This window comes from Punica granatum, chromosome 2 (assembly GCF_007655135.1).
Source record: "Punica granatum isolate Tunisia-2019 chromosome 2, ASM765513v2, whole genome shotgun sequence".
In the NCBI taxonomy this organism is placed as follows: Eukaryota; Viridiplantae; Streptophyta; class Magnoliopsida; order Myrtales; family Lythraceae; genus Punica; species Punica granatum.
In genome coordinates this window covers 13743726-13760598 of record NC_045128.1, presented here as the reverse complement: position 1 = coordinate 13760598, position 16873 = coordinate 13743726, and the positions used below count along the sequence as shown (strand labels likewise).

The following is a 16873-nucleotide window of genomic DNA, read 5'->3' as shown; positions in this document are numbered from 1 at the left end:
TATAATTAGTTTAATTTCATACAATTCGACTCTAATTAAGCCCAATTGACCACTAATTGGACTTAATCACAACATGTCCAGAATGTAACGGAGAGCAATTAAGCAAAATTAGACAGGATTAGAACCTAAGTAACATGTCACTACGATCCTAGGGGGTGACTAGCGATCCCAATTCCACCGGAGCCGGAGTGATCAGGGGGCGTTTGGTTTCAAAGTTAAAGTAATTTTGATTTTGATTTTGATTTTGATTGTGGAAAAAGACAAATGAGATGGTATTATAAATTTGACTTGGAAAACGTGTGTTTTTGTTGTGTAGTGGGTAGAGTTAAAATCAAAATCATGATTCTAAAATAATTTTATCAAACCAAACAGGCCCTGAATTGCAGGGTCAACCCTGGATCGCGGGTCGGGTAGGTGAATCGTATGATCGGCGCGACCCGGGCGATCCTACATTTAGCCGAAGCCCGCAAAATTGGCCCATGCCTCGTCGGCCCATTGAGCAGGTCGGGTCGGATCGGATTTTCTTCCCCCCATTCTTTCCTCTTCTCTGATCGAACGAAGAAAACTCTTCTTTTCTGCCCTAAATTCTCCGACACTTCTCCGATTGGAAGCCCTTCTTGTCGTCCTTCTTCAGCCGTAGCTTCTCCGATTGCAATCCTCCCTTGAGTGTTGAGTCCTTTCTTCTCGTTCTTCTTCTGTGGAGCTGGAGCTGGAGCTGCTGTGGAGTGTGGGAGCGGAGCCGCTGCGGAACGCCGGAACTGCTGCGGAGCCGGAGCTGGAGTTGTCGAGCTGCTTCGGAGTTGGAGCTGCTGCGGAACGCTGGAACTGCTGCGGAGCTGTTCTGCTTCGGTCTGCTGCCGGCTTGCCTTCTTCTCTGGGTTCGAGCTGCTCTGCTTCGGTTTGCTGAGGTGAGGCTTCAATCTCTCCTTGACTTGTTTGAGTCGAAATTGCTGACGATTTGAGCTTTCTGCTGACTTGTTTGCTGATTGAAATTGCTGCATTTTCTGGCTTCGAGCTCTCTGGTCTGCTGAGTTTTTGTTCGAGACTGGTCAGTTGAGTTGTTCTGCTGAGCTGTGTGTATTGTCGTGTTGTGTGTTGTATGATGTCCTGTGCTGTGCTTCGAGAGCTTGAGCTCTCTTTTCTGTGCTGTGCTGTGTGTTGTGCTTTTTGCTTCGAATTTATATGGTCTGCCTTCTCTGAGTTTGGCTTGTTGGGCAGTGGTCTTTATTGAACTTGAATGAACAACTTGAATCAAGTTTCTTGCATTTTCATTTATTGCTTTTGAGTCTATCTGACGAGACTTTATTTGGAACACGTAGCTCCTGAGCAGTCAAATGCATCAACGGCTGTCCCTGTTGACCGTAAGAATCATTGGAAATGCCAGTGCTAATGTCACCGGTCACTCAGTTTTGCACTCTCAGTTCAGTCACTTCCGGCCAGGGAACAGTGGGTTTGCTTTGTTCCGTTTCCTTTCGTTCCCAATGATGCACCGCCGAGCGCCGCCTGATCCTGATGACCCAGCCAATCTGTTGAAGGAAGATGGGGTCTCTGTTTGCTCCCAGATGTGGATTGAGAATTTCCGGGAACCTGATCGGATAGTCAGCAATCTGAGCTCGTACCTCCGACGATTTGAGCTGTGGGTGCTGGCCTATCAGAAAGTTTGCATCGATGAGACGGGCTCTTACATGCCAAAGAGCTCAATCCAGAGGCCTGCCCTGGAGGATCTGTTAGCCCTTAGAAATGCTGTACTTGATAACAGGTTCAAGTGGGGTGCCAGGTTAGACTTCTTCATAAAGTCCCCCAAGGATAAGACCGATTATCAGGCCTTGTCGAAGAGGAAGATTAAGGCTCTCTTGACTACGACGCAGCCCACCCCTTTTCAGGATCGGATTGTTCAGGAGGTTTTATTGATGATTTTGGAGCCAATTTACGAGTCAAGTTTTTCACAGAAATCTTTTGCTTTTAGGCCTGGGAGGAATGCTCACACTGTGTTGAGGGTGATTAGGAGGAGTTTTGCAGGGTATTTATGGTACATAAAGGGGGACTTGAGCACAATACTGGATGGGGTTAAAGTAGGCTTGGTTATTGGGTCTTTGATGAGGGATGTAAGGGATAAGAGGGTGATTGATTTGATTAAGAGTGCGCTCGTCACACCCGTGATTACTACTAAGATTGATGATGGTGAGAAGAAGAAGAAGAAGAAGAGGAAGTACCAGAAGAAGAGGGTGTTAGCTGAGGATGAACCCAAGCCCGATCCTTATTGGTTAGAAACCTTTTTTGGATTTGCTCCTGAGGAAGCAGAAAAACGACCGAATTGGGGACACTGCGGGATTCTTTCTCCTCTGCTGACTAATATATGTCTCGATGAGTTGGACCGGTGGATGGAGACCAAGATTAAGGAGTTCTACAAGCCTTCAAAGAGCGATGTTATTTGGAACTGCCCAGAAGGAGAGCAAGAACACGGTAATACCTCTTGGCCTGAGTTTGTGCCCACTAGCGGGCCTGACAAGACTCGGAAGATGGACTATGTGCGGTATGGTGGCCACATATTGATTGGTGTTCGTGGGCCCAGAGCTGATGCAGCGACTCTGAGAAAGCAGCTGATTGAGTTTTGCGATCAGAAGTACATGCTCAAGCTCGATAACGAGACCCTCCCTATCGAGCACATCACAAAGGGGATAATGTTTCTCGATCATGTGTTGTGTAGAAGAGTAGTCTACCCGACTTTAAGGTATACTGCGACTGGAGGGAAAATTATTAGTGAGAAGGGAGTGGGGACACTCTTATCAGTAACTGCAAGCTTGAAACAGTGTATTAAGCAGTTCAGGAAGTTGAAATTTCTCAAGGGGGACAGAGATCCTGACCCCCAGCCCTGTTTCAGGATGTTCCACGCAACTCAGTCCCACACCAATGCCCAAATGAACAAGTTCTTATCGACCATGGTGGAATGGTACCGATTTGCGGATAATCGCAAGAAAGTGGTGAACTTCTGTTCGTATATTATTAGAGGTTCTCTTGCAAAACTTTATGCTGCTAAATACAAGCTCCGCTCTAGAGCTAAGGTGTACAAGATCGGGTCGAGAAATTTGAGTCGTCCACTGAAGGAGAAGAAAGGACAGTCCCCAGAGTACCATAACCTGCTGAGGATGGGCCTCGTTGAGTCGATCGATGGGCTTCAGTACACAAGGATGTCTCTTGTTCCTGAAACAGATTACAGCCTCTTCCCAAGCAACTGGAGGCCCGACCATGAGAAGGCCCTGTTGGAGTACATAACACTTGACAACCCAAAGACTCAGGAAGAGCAGCGGAGTTGCATCCGGGAACAGGGTCTCGTCTCACCTCAGGACTACATCTCGATGCTCGTATGGAATTATAAGAGGAATGCTATTCCTCTCGATCAGCTTTCATTGCTGAAGAGTGTAAAAAACAATGCCGACTCTGATCAAAAGTTGCTCCTGAGCTTGGGCTATGATAAGGGCAACGGAGATTCCAAAGAAGAGGAGGAAGAAAATGAAGGGTTTCATGTGGCACAATTGTGAGATGTGTACTATTGTTTGAGAAATTTTTCGAGTTCAGGTAAGGAGGATGTTATTAACATCAAAATATATCATAAATTGCACATTGACTTAGTTTGGAAGATTTGATTTGAGTGGTAGTTTTCATTTGGACTGCTTTGGCCATCATCTCTTGCTTACATGTTTCATGCTCTAGACAAGCAATATATGCGAATGAACTTTTTGAACCGGATGTGTCTAGCGCAGAACCAACCAGTTCAGGTTGGTTCACTCAGTGAACTGGCTAGTTCATGCTCAAGATCCATGTGGCCTTTGGTTGAATTCAGGAATGCTGTGAGCATGGAGTTCTGTTTCTAGAAATTAATGGTCCTCTTAGTGCTCTGATGCTGCTGTGTATCCTCCAGAGCTGGTCTGTAATATTTCACATCGACAGAAGGATCAACGTAAGTGCTGTTGTTCAGGATTTCAGGCTCTTAATTGTTTGATATTACAATGCTAAAATATCAATCTATATCATATATTGTTGTGCTTTTCCCCTTTCAGTTTCCACAAGCTGGTTGCCATTTGGGAAGAGGAAATGAAGACCCAAAGATACTCTGCCATAGAACCCAAGCCAGAGGCCGATCTCAATAATGTGGTGCAAGCATCAAACAGCGATGAGGAAATTTGTGATGTAATTAGCGAATTATTGGATACTTCAGATGGTCATACAAGGTCAAGGGAACTGCAAAAATTTAAAGCTATAGGAGAACGGTTATATATGAATTCGTGTTATGAGGAAATTGTCTGCTATGAGTCTAATATCCACATATCTTATTTCCATGTGATGCCATTAGACAACGTTCAGTTGGAGAACTGGCTTAAGTATTTGGACTTCGTGGAGGGCCAAAAGGATTTTGAATAGGTATTTATTTTTTTCCCTTTTCTTGTGGCATAGTGCAAGTACAATGCATTTAATCTTTTCATATTTTTTAATGTACTTTAAATTCAGGTAGTTAAACTTTATGAACGATGTTTGCTTCCTGCTGCAAAATTATTGTGAGTTCTGGATGTGGTATGTGGTCTATGTTTAAGCTAAAGGAGGGGGAGAGAGAGAGAGAGAGAGCAAACTTTGCGTTGGACCATGCAGCGAAGATTTTTCTGAAGGTATATTTTTCTCCATGACCTATATTCACATTCTTTCATGAAAATTGCCGGGGGTTTGTGTAGGGGGTTGAGAATAAAAAAAACGTGTGGCTTTGGCTCTGTCAATTGCTTTTGACACTACTGTATGCAGGAAGGAATAACAGAAAGTGTAATAATAGAGTTCCTAATTGTTTATATTACTAGTTGGTGTCAGCATTCTAAATGCTTTGTTACTATAGCCAAAATGAAGTTTTATATTTAAATATGGCATCATATTTATCCACTTGTCTTCCTTTCCTTGTATGCTTTTTACTAATTTATTTGTAAAGCAGGCTGTTTGGTTATATATTTCCAAAATCATTTTGGATGCACCCTAGGAAATTCTAAGTTTACAATTGTAGTTTAAAGTAAGAGCACACTGATGTAGTTGCAAGCGTCGTAGCTTTTGCTTTGTCCACAATTCTGGGTGAATCTCAAGTCCTAGATTCAACAGGTCAGAAGGATATGGTAAACCTATATTTAAGGTTCAGACACTTCCTGAAACTATGTCAAAAGATTTTATCATGTTAAACATTTTGCCGTCATCGGTACATCGATATCCCAATTCAGATTCCACACAGTTCAAAAGAATTTTTCTTTTTCTTTTCTTTTTTGGTGTTACAGAATTTTTTTTAGACAAGTTACACATTTAGTTAGTGAAAGCTAGGTAACATTTTTTTTCTTTTTCTTTTTCTTGGCATCTTTACCATTTTCTCTCTGTAAAGACAAAGAAAACTGGGATAACTGTGCCTGAGTTACGATTCATAAAAGTTCTACAGCCCAATATATCTTTAAATATGCAAGTCAACCGGTTATTTCTGTGTATCTCATTATAAATGAATGACGGCAGACTGGCGATCAGAGTGTGAATTAGACTTGCATAGGAAGTATATGTTTGACCTGTTTCTGATTAATTAAATTAAACCCTAATAAAGAATCTACTCCTTTATTTAAATTTTAAATTTAAAGAGTTATTTTTTTCTTATAGATGATTACATGTTTCCCATCAGTATGATTCTAGTTTTTAATTCAACCTGATCAGTGCAGTTCAGGTGACAAGGATGCAACTAGTATGTTGTGCTATAAAAGTTGCAAATTGAAATTTATGTACGTACGTGGTGTTGTCTTATTCGAGATGTAGAAGAGGAGATATAGAAGAGGGGTTAAATGTAATTATATGTAGAGAATGATGCTTTGCGATTTGTAATTTGTGTAGTATGATGAGATAAAAGGGATAACTGAATATTTTTCATCGAAGAGAATGGACTTCCATAAAATGAATTGCCATGAATTAATTGATGGTCAGTTGGCATTACTATGAATAGTTGAAGTAACTTGGCTGCAGTCTTCAACACTATTTTAGGTTAAGTGCTGGCTTTATTGTTTTCCACTTTGATTGACATACCAGTGCTCAAATCAATTGGCGTGTTGATTGTCCTTCCTTTTTTTTTTTTTATCTTTTATTTTGGTGTGTTCTAGCAATCTTTGTTGCTTACACGGTGGCTTCTTCACTTCATCTCATTCATGCTTGATCTTCAACACAATTTAATTGATCTCTTTTTTAATTGATGTTGCAAACATTAGCTACATTTGCGATATGCTTCTCTTTAGGCCTTTCTCATAATTTAAAGAAATAATGGGTACCAACTGCTCTTCGTTACTTTGTTTCCCTCTGATTGCTTGCTTCAAAGACCTTGATGTTGAAAAGAATATTGAACCATTCAGGTTGCAATGCTAGTAATGTTATTTCCTAGCAATGTAGTACATCAAGGCTGCTCGAACCATACTGTCAATGTGCTTGCGACATTTTTCACTTTATTAAAAGGACAAATTGTCTGTGGTAGAAGTCCCTTTATTCTGATTAAGTGTGAAGAACAATACTTATCCAAAAAATTCCTCATTTGAAAATCATAGTCCTTCACTTTTACGTAAATTCTGCCATGGTCAGCTATAACTTTGTCGTCTGATTTTGTATCTGTAAAGTCTGCAGAGGAGTACTTTAAGAGTGGTTGGTCTTACTGGCAATGAATCACTGCAATCTTTACAGGCAGTCCTTTTCCTAATTGATGGTGCCCCAAACATCATTAGGGTGGTTTGTTTGGAAGTGAAGGAGAGGATTATCATATCAAGTATGAGGCGATCTGTTGTGAAAAGTGCAAACAAATTGAGGTTAACTTACCACTTTCCTGCTTATCAATTCTTTAACAAGACTTGTTCCATCCTTTCTCCTGAATCTTTTGATCAAGAACTGCTTTAGCACTTAAATTTTGACTAATATATCGCCATTGTGTGTTTCTCGCTGAAGGTAATCTGTAGAAAACATGGAAAGAGATAACGGTATCTGAGCTCATTTGCTGGGGGGACTAAGGTGATGCAAAAGGTATCTCAGGGTTGGACACTCTGATTATTCATTGGAGCTGATCTTTCCCTAGTACTCCGAGAATGCAGGAAACAGAGTTCCCTTGAGTTTTCTTTGGAAGGTTGAGGTTAGCAATCCCTTTTGTAACTTTTTCTTCTTCTCATCGTTTGGAATCCCTCTGAATTTCACGAGTCTCTCCATTGAATTTTCCTGAATGTACCGTCAAATGCATCAGGAAGCGATAAGATCCTTGGGAGCTCATAAAACGATGAACTTGTTGGCTTCGGAGAATTGATTAAGGTGAGTCCGGAAGTCTCAAATAAGCAAATCTGTAATAAGTATATAAGGCAACCCTCATGTGACTTTATCATGAACTACATAGTTATGATGATTTATTGAGATGCCGCTTCAACATGCTGCTTTAGTTTAAAACGTCAATCATCGGTTGAGAAAACATGGCAGCTATATTTCTTTTAATTTCGGTTCGATCTGCGTCTATTATGGTTCCCAATATTTGCATTTAAGTGACTGCTCGGACTGATGTTAGAATAGTCGCACATCAGTATGGGTATGCATGACATGTAGCAAGTTTTGATTTTTTTGCATTATTATTGTTATAATCGGAATTATTGCTTAGCAGTCGTGAGGAACCACTAGGCCACATCAACAATTAGCATACTAATAATTACTTCTAATTGTTCGCATCATATTCTTATCCCGTTAATAAGTCTTCTTGCCAAATTTTCAGGTCATGCTTTGGTTGATGCCTTTCAAAATCAAATATCCTTCTGTGTGCTTGAAGAACAATCCATTATTCGGGTACCACTTATCCAAAAAAAGGAAAAAAATTTGTTGTTTGGGCAGATATTTCTATTAATTACAATTCTAATCAACTTACAGCATCACGTCATTATCACACAATACGTTTTTCATATTTTTATTTTGTAAAGGTAGATCCCCTGCTAAGCGGGTCTCGCCCATATAGTTTACTAGGGTGAGCTGGTCGGAATGCGCTGTGCTTTCATGGTAAACAGACCCTATATGTAGTAGAACCAATGAATCGTATGAATTTGCTCATTAATGTGAAGGGGGGATGTTGCACAAATCAAATTCACATGCCATGCATTTGCTCATTGTTGCCGACTTGCTAATAAAAAGGGTAATGTTACGAAAGGGGTTAGATTTCATACCATTGAGGTCATTTTCCCGTACAAAAGATCAAACACAGCGTTTTTTCTGAATTTGCTTGAAGTTTGAATCTCTATCGAATTCGATGAGTTGGCCTTGTATTAATCGAACGTGCTTATTCAATAGGCACATGAACTCTTTGTGATAACCTTTTTCTAGCGTTTTCTTTCACCCTTATATATGTTGTGATGATGCTGTTTTTATATTTGGATGTTTATGTCAGTATATTTAGATCTTTTAAACCCACATTTTCCTTCCGCCAAAGAAGGCCCACATTTTCCTATATGGTAATTTTGGATTTAGTATTAACGAGGACCCATTGCAGAAAATTGCTGAGATGCGAAAGAATTGAAAGTACATTGTGCTCGAAGAATTGGACGATCGAAGGGCATAAAAATCACAACTTTGAAATGCAATTATCGGGAGGGAGCTGTCTGGTGGAGGGGGGACGAAACAAACTTCAACGATTCTGCGTACTAGAGCAGAAGTCCTTTCATGGATCGAATGAAGTTGTATATTCCTTAATCGAACTTCTCTGGTTCTGCCTAGTTTAGGAACTCTACTCTCAAGGTAGGAACATTTTCTTAGATAATTCATTCCTTAATTTTTTTTTTCTTTTCGGTAGAATTCATTCCTCAATTTTAATTTATATGCAATATCATATAGTATAAATTTGTTATCGTAATTTCTTTAGAAAAAAAAATAGTGAATCATACTAATTATATATATTGAGAAATCATGCTATTTTCTTTGAGAAGCGAAGAAATCATGTTCTTTTGTTCGATGTTGGTATTTCGCATTCTCATTCATTTAGAATTTAGCATTATACTTGGTCTAGAAAACCATTTTTAACCAGGAACCACCCTAACATGAATATTTTTCGTTACGTGAGTATATCGATTTTTTTCGTGTCTAACCCTTGTTTTATTGAATAAATTATACGAATCTAAGGGTTTTACTCAGAAAACATTTAATGTGCCTTTATTATTTAAAATACGAGTAATTGGGGTTTGAAAACAAAGTCTTTGATGGTTGGGTGTCACGTTTTACAATTTGTTTTGCACACATTCTTTCGGAAAATAAAATTCTATCAATTAACTCATTGTTTTAAAAATAGGCATTGATGGCTGAAATTAAGTACTTAGCACTCGATGACTTATTTATTCTTTATTCTCTAAAATCTCTCTTATGATGTGCGATCCCCAAGTCCTTTATTTTCTCTTTGATTCGATGTGCTTCTCGAACGACCAGCCTAGCTATAATTATTAAAATAATTTTTAAATATATATTTATGATTATTTATTTTATTCAAATAATGTATATATATATATTTATTAATGATATGACAAGAAATGATTGAAATATTCTTTCATATTTCTTTGAATATTTTCTCTATATTCTTAAATTGTTATTAATTATAATAATAACTATTATCATTTAATTTCTATGTGATATAATAAGACAGGAATTAGAAATGATTTTACCATTTTACCTCTATTTATTTTACCATAAAATTTATTAAGGTGTTGTGAAGTTTATATATTTATATATATATAGATTACACATTATATTCTTTATTACTCATAACTTCTTCCTGTTGTCTTTCGACTACTCAAAATGAATAAAATTCCCTCTTAAGTTCTCCAATTGAGACTGTTTAAGCCCAGCTGAAATCTTTCGTTAGTTTCTCCTAAGTTTCGAAAACCTAACTCTAGCTAGTCTAATAAATTTCTTCAATTACATGTCCCGAATTGACCACATTCTTGTTGTGCTTGAACCATGCAAAGCTAATCCTCGATGTGCGTTCATACATTTTCTAAATTTGAAGGATCTACGCTATAAAATTTTTTCAGGCTCGATCTTTTTGAAAGTTATAGAAGTAGAATTCATTGCACGGATTACAAGCCGTTCATGTACCCATAGTATATTATTTCTTCCTCTATCCCCTATTGACCTGATTGTATCTTATATACACTAGAGCGACGACCCACACCCACACCCACGCTTGGTGATGAATATAAATTTTAAATAAATGAAAATTTTAAACATTGTTTAGAAGAAAAAATTAAGAAAAAATAGAAAAAGAAGACGCAACTTAGAAAGAGGAGAAAGGTGGGGAGGAGGAGATAGAGGGGGGTGTTGCTAAGAGAAAATTGAGGAAGTTGAGTAATTAATTTAGTAAAATTAGACTATAATCTTTTTTTTAGTGGTTGTTATCAATTGAATTAATTTATTGTGAGACGCAGTTTTCTTCGACCTTTATAAAGTAGAGATTTATCCTACAATCAGACATGGGCGTGCCATCCCAGTAAACAGTGTAGACAATCATACTTTTTTTTTTTCCCACACATACCACTATCCTGTAATCCAATGGACCATGACAAATCCATCTTCAAGCGGGTTAGTCACATAATAGAAAAACTCTCTTAATTGTAAATTTTTACTATTCATAATATTTGAATCTAAAATCATAAATAGTTAAACGAAACGTTGAATTATATAAACCGATATATGCCAAAAGAAAAAAATCCAAACTGATGCGGTTAGCATATCCGTATCAAATTTAGGGTGGAGATTTTGTGGACCAGATCTCCAACATTAATTCGTCTTGGTCAAGCGAATGGTTAACTTAATCACCCCAAAGTTTTATTAATTATTCTTTAAGCTTTGTCTTTTTGCTTCTTTTGGCAATAACCCGACCATAAGCATCCTTTTGTCTACATCATATAACCCACTGACCATATATTATATTATAATATTTTGACAAGAACACTTAGCGATACGTGGCATGTAATTGATGACAGATGATTGAAACTTTCTGGCAAGACCTACAAACTTCTCCTCCCAGAAGATTCAGAAGGTAAGTGTAATGATTATATTAGGACCCAGAAGATCCATCCGGTCCCGTCAGAAGTTAGGGATCGAGAATTCATTCCACGTCCCCCTTTGGAATTATGTCCATTTGAAGATTTACAAAATTCACTAAACATAATAGGATTAACCACTCGAAAAAGCTTGAATTTTGATCCATTTTTAAAGTTTGGTATGAACTTTATTTTTTAGGAAAAAAGTTAGGCACCTGTGTCATTTTTCATCAGTTTTACTGACGTGACGGAAAATGGTGATTTCGTGACAAACAATGTCAAGTCATGTTAACAAAATAAAAAAAATTAAAGAAAAAAAAAAGAGAGAAATGCTTTGATTGGAGAAAGGGTGAGGGCCCCGGGTAAGCACCGCAACCCCTATTGGGGTTATCGATGACTTTGGAGGGCGTCGGCTACTCTAATCGGCGGTGGTGACCAGGATCGAAGTCCTACTCACTGAAATCGGGAGATCCCCAAGGGTGGTGGCTGAGATTGAGGTTTTACCTGCCAAAATAAGGAGAACCTCTAATTTGAGGATTATCCTGATTCTGCCCGTCCACCACTCCCATAATTAGGTTTGTTGGTGTCTTGTAGGGTTACTCGTGACTCCAATCGAGTGGCGGTGATTCACATTTTCTCCAATCAATGCCTTTCTCACCTTTTTTCTCCTTTATTTTTTTTTAAATTTTTGCTGAAGTGACATGACACCATTTATCATGTAGACATCGTTTTCCGTCAAATCAACAAAATGGATGAAAAATGGTACAAATGCCTAACGTGTTAAGAAAATTAAAGTTTGTGTCTTTTTTATTAAAAAATAAAATTCGTATCAAAATTAAAAAATAGTCAAAGTTGATGCTTTTTGGGATGATTAATCCAATATAATAATACCATATTGATTTTGGACATGCGGCATCCCATTAAATAACCTGTGATCTTTGATCTACTTGTTTCGTGAATTGAAAAGGAGAGAAATGGACGGGTGCAAAAGGGAGTGATTCGAATTTCTTAACTGGGTCAAATTTTTCAGGAGGATTGAGGAAACTGTAATACGAATCGAGATGAATCATTCTCGGGTAAGATCGAGAGTCATTAGAAAGTATTCATGGTTGAAAATATATAAAAAAAAAAGAATAATAAAAGCATGAGTAGAAAATTGTTACTGTGCATAAATATTATCACGTGTACAGAAAAGCGCTTCAATTGGAATCCAGCGACATAGATATGGTCAATTACCATAGTCGGTTTAGAATTTTCATATTTGACATGTTTATAAGATTTAATTCGAACGTAAAAGTATCTCTAACCAAACACTATTGAGGGTGGATTTCTGATATTATCCATATATACTTCCTCCATAATTTTTTATTACCTCAACTTCGGGGAAATCGATGAGGTGATCAAATTGTATAACAAATCCCTACTGAATTTTACATTTAAAAAATCATAAACGTCGTGCTACGAAACCTTCCTAAGATATGCTAAGTAGAAATTTGGCTCTATCACGGTATCATGCAACAACATTGGTAAGTCATGTTGGTGTAACAAAACATATTATATATGAGGCCGAGAGATATTGGTTTATACACTTAACTTTTCGTACATTGTTTAAACTTCTTGTATTATATTGCAATGTCAGACACTCAACATAATATTGATATCGCTCATAAACGATGTCAATGATTCGTCATACGTATCCATTGCTCATAACTTAGTATGAAAGACTCATCATAATAGGGTATATTACTCATCATAGTGCAATAAGAGAGCTTATTGTTTTACTAGCCTTGTTTTCTCTATTAATTTTATTATCTTGTGACAAAAATTTGCTAGGCATTGGACACAATCAATAGCACCGAGTCTTACAGATTATATAGTCGTTCATTATATCTTTCTATACTGTTATATAAAAAAAGATATCTCTCTTCCGTCTCACTTTTTGTTTTCAGAAAAACCCTTGACAAAATAATTCCACTTAATAAAACCCATAAGATTGAGAATAAAATGTTAAATACAATAAATACTACCCATCCTTCTTCTTCTTCTTCTTTTTTGGTGTAATGAGGATAATTTTATTGAAACTCAATAGATACTACCCACCCACTCTCCCCAATTTTCTCCCTTAGTTTTTATCTTTTGTTTTTTCTCCTTCTCTGTCCCCTCTCTTTCTCTTGCTCGCCGCCCCATCACCCTCCTATAATTTTATCTTTCCTTCAAAATTCGTCCTATAAAATAATGTAAAAACACAATATATTTCTATATAATTAGAAGATGCTTTGAAATTTCGTTTATTTGGTTTCATTTTATTATTTATGTACTTTTTATTTAAATAGTTTTTATTTATTATATCCGAGTGGATCGAGCCTCCAGTTATTATTTAAGTCGGATATGAGATATGCTCGCGATTACGGGCAGCCACGAAGAATTCAAGGATAATATTTTATTACTATCAAACGATGTTTAAGTTAAGATCTTGAATGAACCTAACAATATACGGTAATAGTGTAATTGCACAGTGTGAATCCCTTGCTGGTTGATTTTGGCCGGATGGCAACAATCAGAGGGAATCACAAATTAAGTGAGTTTTTTTTTTCCATCTTTTTTGGGTGGTAGAGTTCACAAAATTAATATATTTCATTTATTTGCTTTTAACCCTAACACTCTTTTCTTTTTTATCAATATTGTATTGGCCTTCACCGACAAGCATACTCTCTCAAGCAATTTGCCCCTCTAGAGTCCTTGACAAGTACATTTCTCTCTTCTCGATATTTTATGTGATTATTATTGAAATCGTCTATGTTAATTTTGTTAAAATTTCATCATCAATGGTCAGGCTTGTGACTAGGCAATCAACGACCTATAGCTCTCTTTGGGTTGTATGTGGTAAAATGCATTTACTATGTGGTCTGTCTCGGTTAGCCTACAATAATTTTTGTCTTTGGCTCTTCATCTTTGTATATTTGCTCGGAGGCTAGGGTAATTAGTTGGTTGTTGGTACTGTGATGATCTTCCTTCTCCTCTTGGGTGTATCTTAAGCCGTGTGATGTGAGAACTCTATGTACAATGATATTATAAATAATTTGAGCTCTATTTTCCTTTTTAAAAAAATCATATATGGGTCTTTAACCAATGCTAGAGGGCTCCATGCATGATCCACTTTGATGAAGATGCATTTATTTTTTATCATCAAAAATGGTTATCAAGATACTTATCTACTCTGCTTCGTGTTATTTATTTGCTTCTGAAATCTATCAACCTAATTAATTTGCCTGATCATGTTAATTAAATCCATGCTAGTAGAGACTATAATAAATTATAGGGCATAATCTTCTTTATTCCGGGCTTTATGTGCTATCACTTATCACGTTTTCCATGCTTTTAGATTTTTTATTATTCGACCTGACCTAGTCATGTCACTAAGAAAAATATGTACAGTATATTTTTCTAATTATACTCATGCAATTACCTAGATGGCGAGCAAAAAGAACCCTGGCCCTCCAAATGATATAAATGAGCCAAGAGGGAAAGCTCAATGGGATACTAAGGCTACGGAGATTTTTATTGATGCATGCATAATAGAGGTAGAAGCGGGTAATCGCCCTACCTCTCATTTTAAGAAGATCGGATGGAATAATCTTATTGCCAATTTCAACAAAGAGACAAACAAAGATTATAGTAAGACCTAGTTAAAAAACAAGTGGGTGAACTTAAAAAAATGGAAGATATGCAGACAACTTTTGGGGGAAAGAAAGTGGTCTTGGCTGGGATTCTTCGAATCAAACAATCAATGCATCTCCTGAACGGTGGGAAGAAAGACTGAAAGTACTTTTTTATTTAGTTTATGACTTTTTTCTAGTATTTTTTATCGTAAAGTTTCACTTTAGAAATTATAGTCCAATTAATATTTGCAGGAAGTACCTGAGGCTGAAAAATTCCGTGTCTGAGGTTTAGAATTTGTGGAAAAACTGGATCGGCTTTTTATGAATGTGGCGGCAACAGGGGATGTTGCGTGGTCACCATCCATTGGGGTACTACCATCACAAAATTCTCAGGAAGAAAATTCTATCAATTTGGAGGAAGAAAATAATGGATTTAATGAGAAGGAGATGGATGAGCTCGACTCTCAATATGATGAGAACAGAACTAGAAAGAGGCCTGCCAATTCAGAAGTGAGGAACAAAAGAGGGCAAAGTAAATGCAAAGGAGGGGGGCCGGAAAGTTTCCTACTCTAAGCAAATCGTGCTTTCTATAAATGCCTTAGTAGAAACTTTAAAGAGTAGAAATGCAGAAAGAACAACAACTAAGCTCATGAGAACAGACCCTTCATGTTGTAGTTATGCAGAACTTGTTGAGCAACTAGATGCTTTAACACAGATAGAACCCAGCAGCGATTTATATTATTTCCCTCTTGAGCTTTTCAAAGACAAAAATGAGAGAGAGTACTTTGCTGCACTGAAAATACCTGTTGTGAAAGTTGGATGGCAGCAACAGCAACAACTGAAGAAAGGGGATAGCTCTTTCTTGTCCATGATGTCTAATTTTTTTTATTATTATTATTGATGATTAAGTACTTTTATTAGTGTTTCCATTTAGCTCTATTCATCAAACAATTTCTCGCTGAACTCAATGAGGAACATATATTTATATTAGTATGATATTAATTGTCATGTCAAACAGATATTTAAATTTAATATGTTTTTGTCTTTTATTTTAAACTATTTGTTGGTTTTTACTTAGTGCTTATAATAATGGAAACATGATGTAATATCTCATTGCAAGTATGGACCATGAAAGTGATAGTGATGATGATGAAGAATTAGAGATTGATGCGGTGCTACATGCAGTGACTTGTATTATCATAGAGTGGTATAATAAGTACATGTACAAACACTACAAGAATAGCTCATATTTATCACAGCCCAAAAAGGAGGAAAAATTGTGGGAAACTCACCGTTTCCTCTGATTTTCCCACTAAATTTTCCGTTCAACCGGAGGCGTGGGAAAATATGCCGTACGAAAAGCTTTCCCACGGCCATTCCCACGATCCAGTCAGTGGGAAAATTTTCCCACTCCCCTCGGCGTAGGAAAGTGCGTGGTAAATTTCCTACGCTCATTCCCACGCAACAAAGTGTATGGAAGTTCGTGGCAAAATTCCCACGCCTTGCTTGTGGAAAAAGTGTGGGAATTTTCCCACGACCATTCCAACAATTGATGGCGTGGGAAAGTTCGTGGCAAGTTTCCTAGGCCCATTCCGACTAGTATCTCCCTGTGTCGTTCAACATGTGATTAAATAGAACTATATAATATGTTTCAGTTAAATAATTTGATACATAAACATATAATATATCGTTCTATAATATATAGAGGACACTACCGATTAGAAAAAAAAAAATGTTCCTCTGATGTTCCTTGATCATTCGAATTAAGAGGGAAAAATTGTTTACTGGATCATTTTTATTTTAGTTTCCCACAGAAGTGTTCCCATGTTCACCAACCGGGGGAAATGTTTCGATGTTTTTATTTATTTCATTTGAGTTTCCCACGTCCGAGCGTGGAAAAATTTCGTGAGAACATTTTCCTACAATTTTGGACGTGGGAACGCCTTGGGTAATTACTTATGGGATTATTTTCTACGTCCTAATGCGGGAAAAGTCATTGGGAAAATTTTGCGATGATTTTGTGGCGTGGAAAAGTCGTGGGAAATTATCTATGGATTTACTTTTTTAGTTTTCCACGTCTGAGCGTGGGAAAATTTTCCGACGATTTTGGAGTGTGTGAAAGCC

The 16873-nt window shown here is 37.3% G+C and overlaps 1 protein-coding gene across 16 annotated transcripts; it reads left to right on the top strand.

Annotated features, from left to right (window-relative positions):
• Positions 1–496: 496 nt before the first annotated feature.
• LOC116195290 (nuclear intron maturase 2, mitochondrial) lies at positions 497–8980 on the top strand. 16 transcript variants are annotated; one of them, XM_031524374.1, is made up of 10 exons: positions 497–908; positions 1320–3576; positions 3842–3958; positions 4059–4229; positions 4352–4419; positions 4507–4661; positions 6727–6848; positions 6985–7165; positions 7274–7338; positions 7787–8980. In XM_031524374.1, the coding sequence occupies exon 2, from the start codon at positions 1335–1337 to the stop codon at positions 3537–3539; it is 2205 nt and encodes a 734-aa protein (XP_031380234.1). In that variant the 5' UTR covers positions 497–908; positions 1320–1334; the 3' UTR covers positions 3540–3576; positions 3842–3958; positions 4059–4229; positions 4352–4419; positions 4507–4661; positions 6727–6848; positions 6985–7165; positions 7274–7338; positions 7787–8980. The 16 variants fall into 16 exon arrangements, with proteins under 16 accessions (XP_031380234.1, XP_031380236.1, XP_031380227.1 ...); XM_031524376.1 differs by having other exon boundaries at positions 3712–3958; XM_031524367.1 differs by having other exon boundaries at positions 4059–4419.
• The last annotated feature ends 7893 nt before the right edge of the window (positions 8981–16873 follow it).

Coding starts and splice junctions, on each gene's coding strand:
- LOC116195290 (XM_031524374.1), top strand. CDS start 1,335: ATGCATCAACGGCTGTCCCTGTTGACCGTAAGAATCATTGGAAATGCC.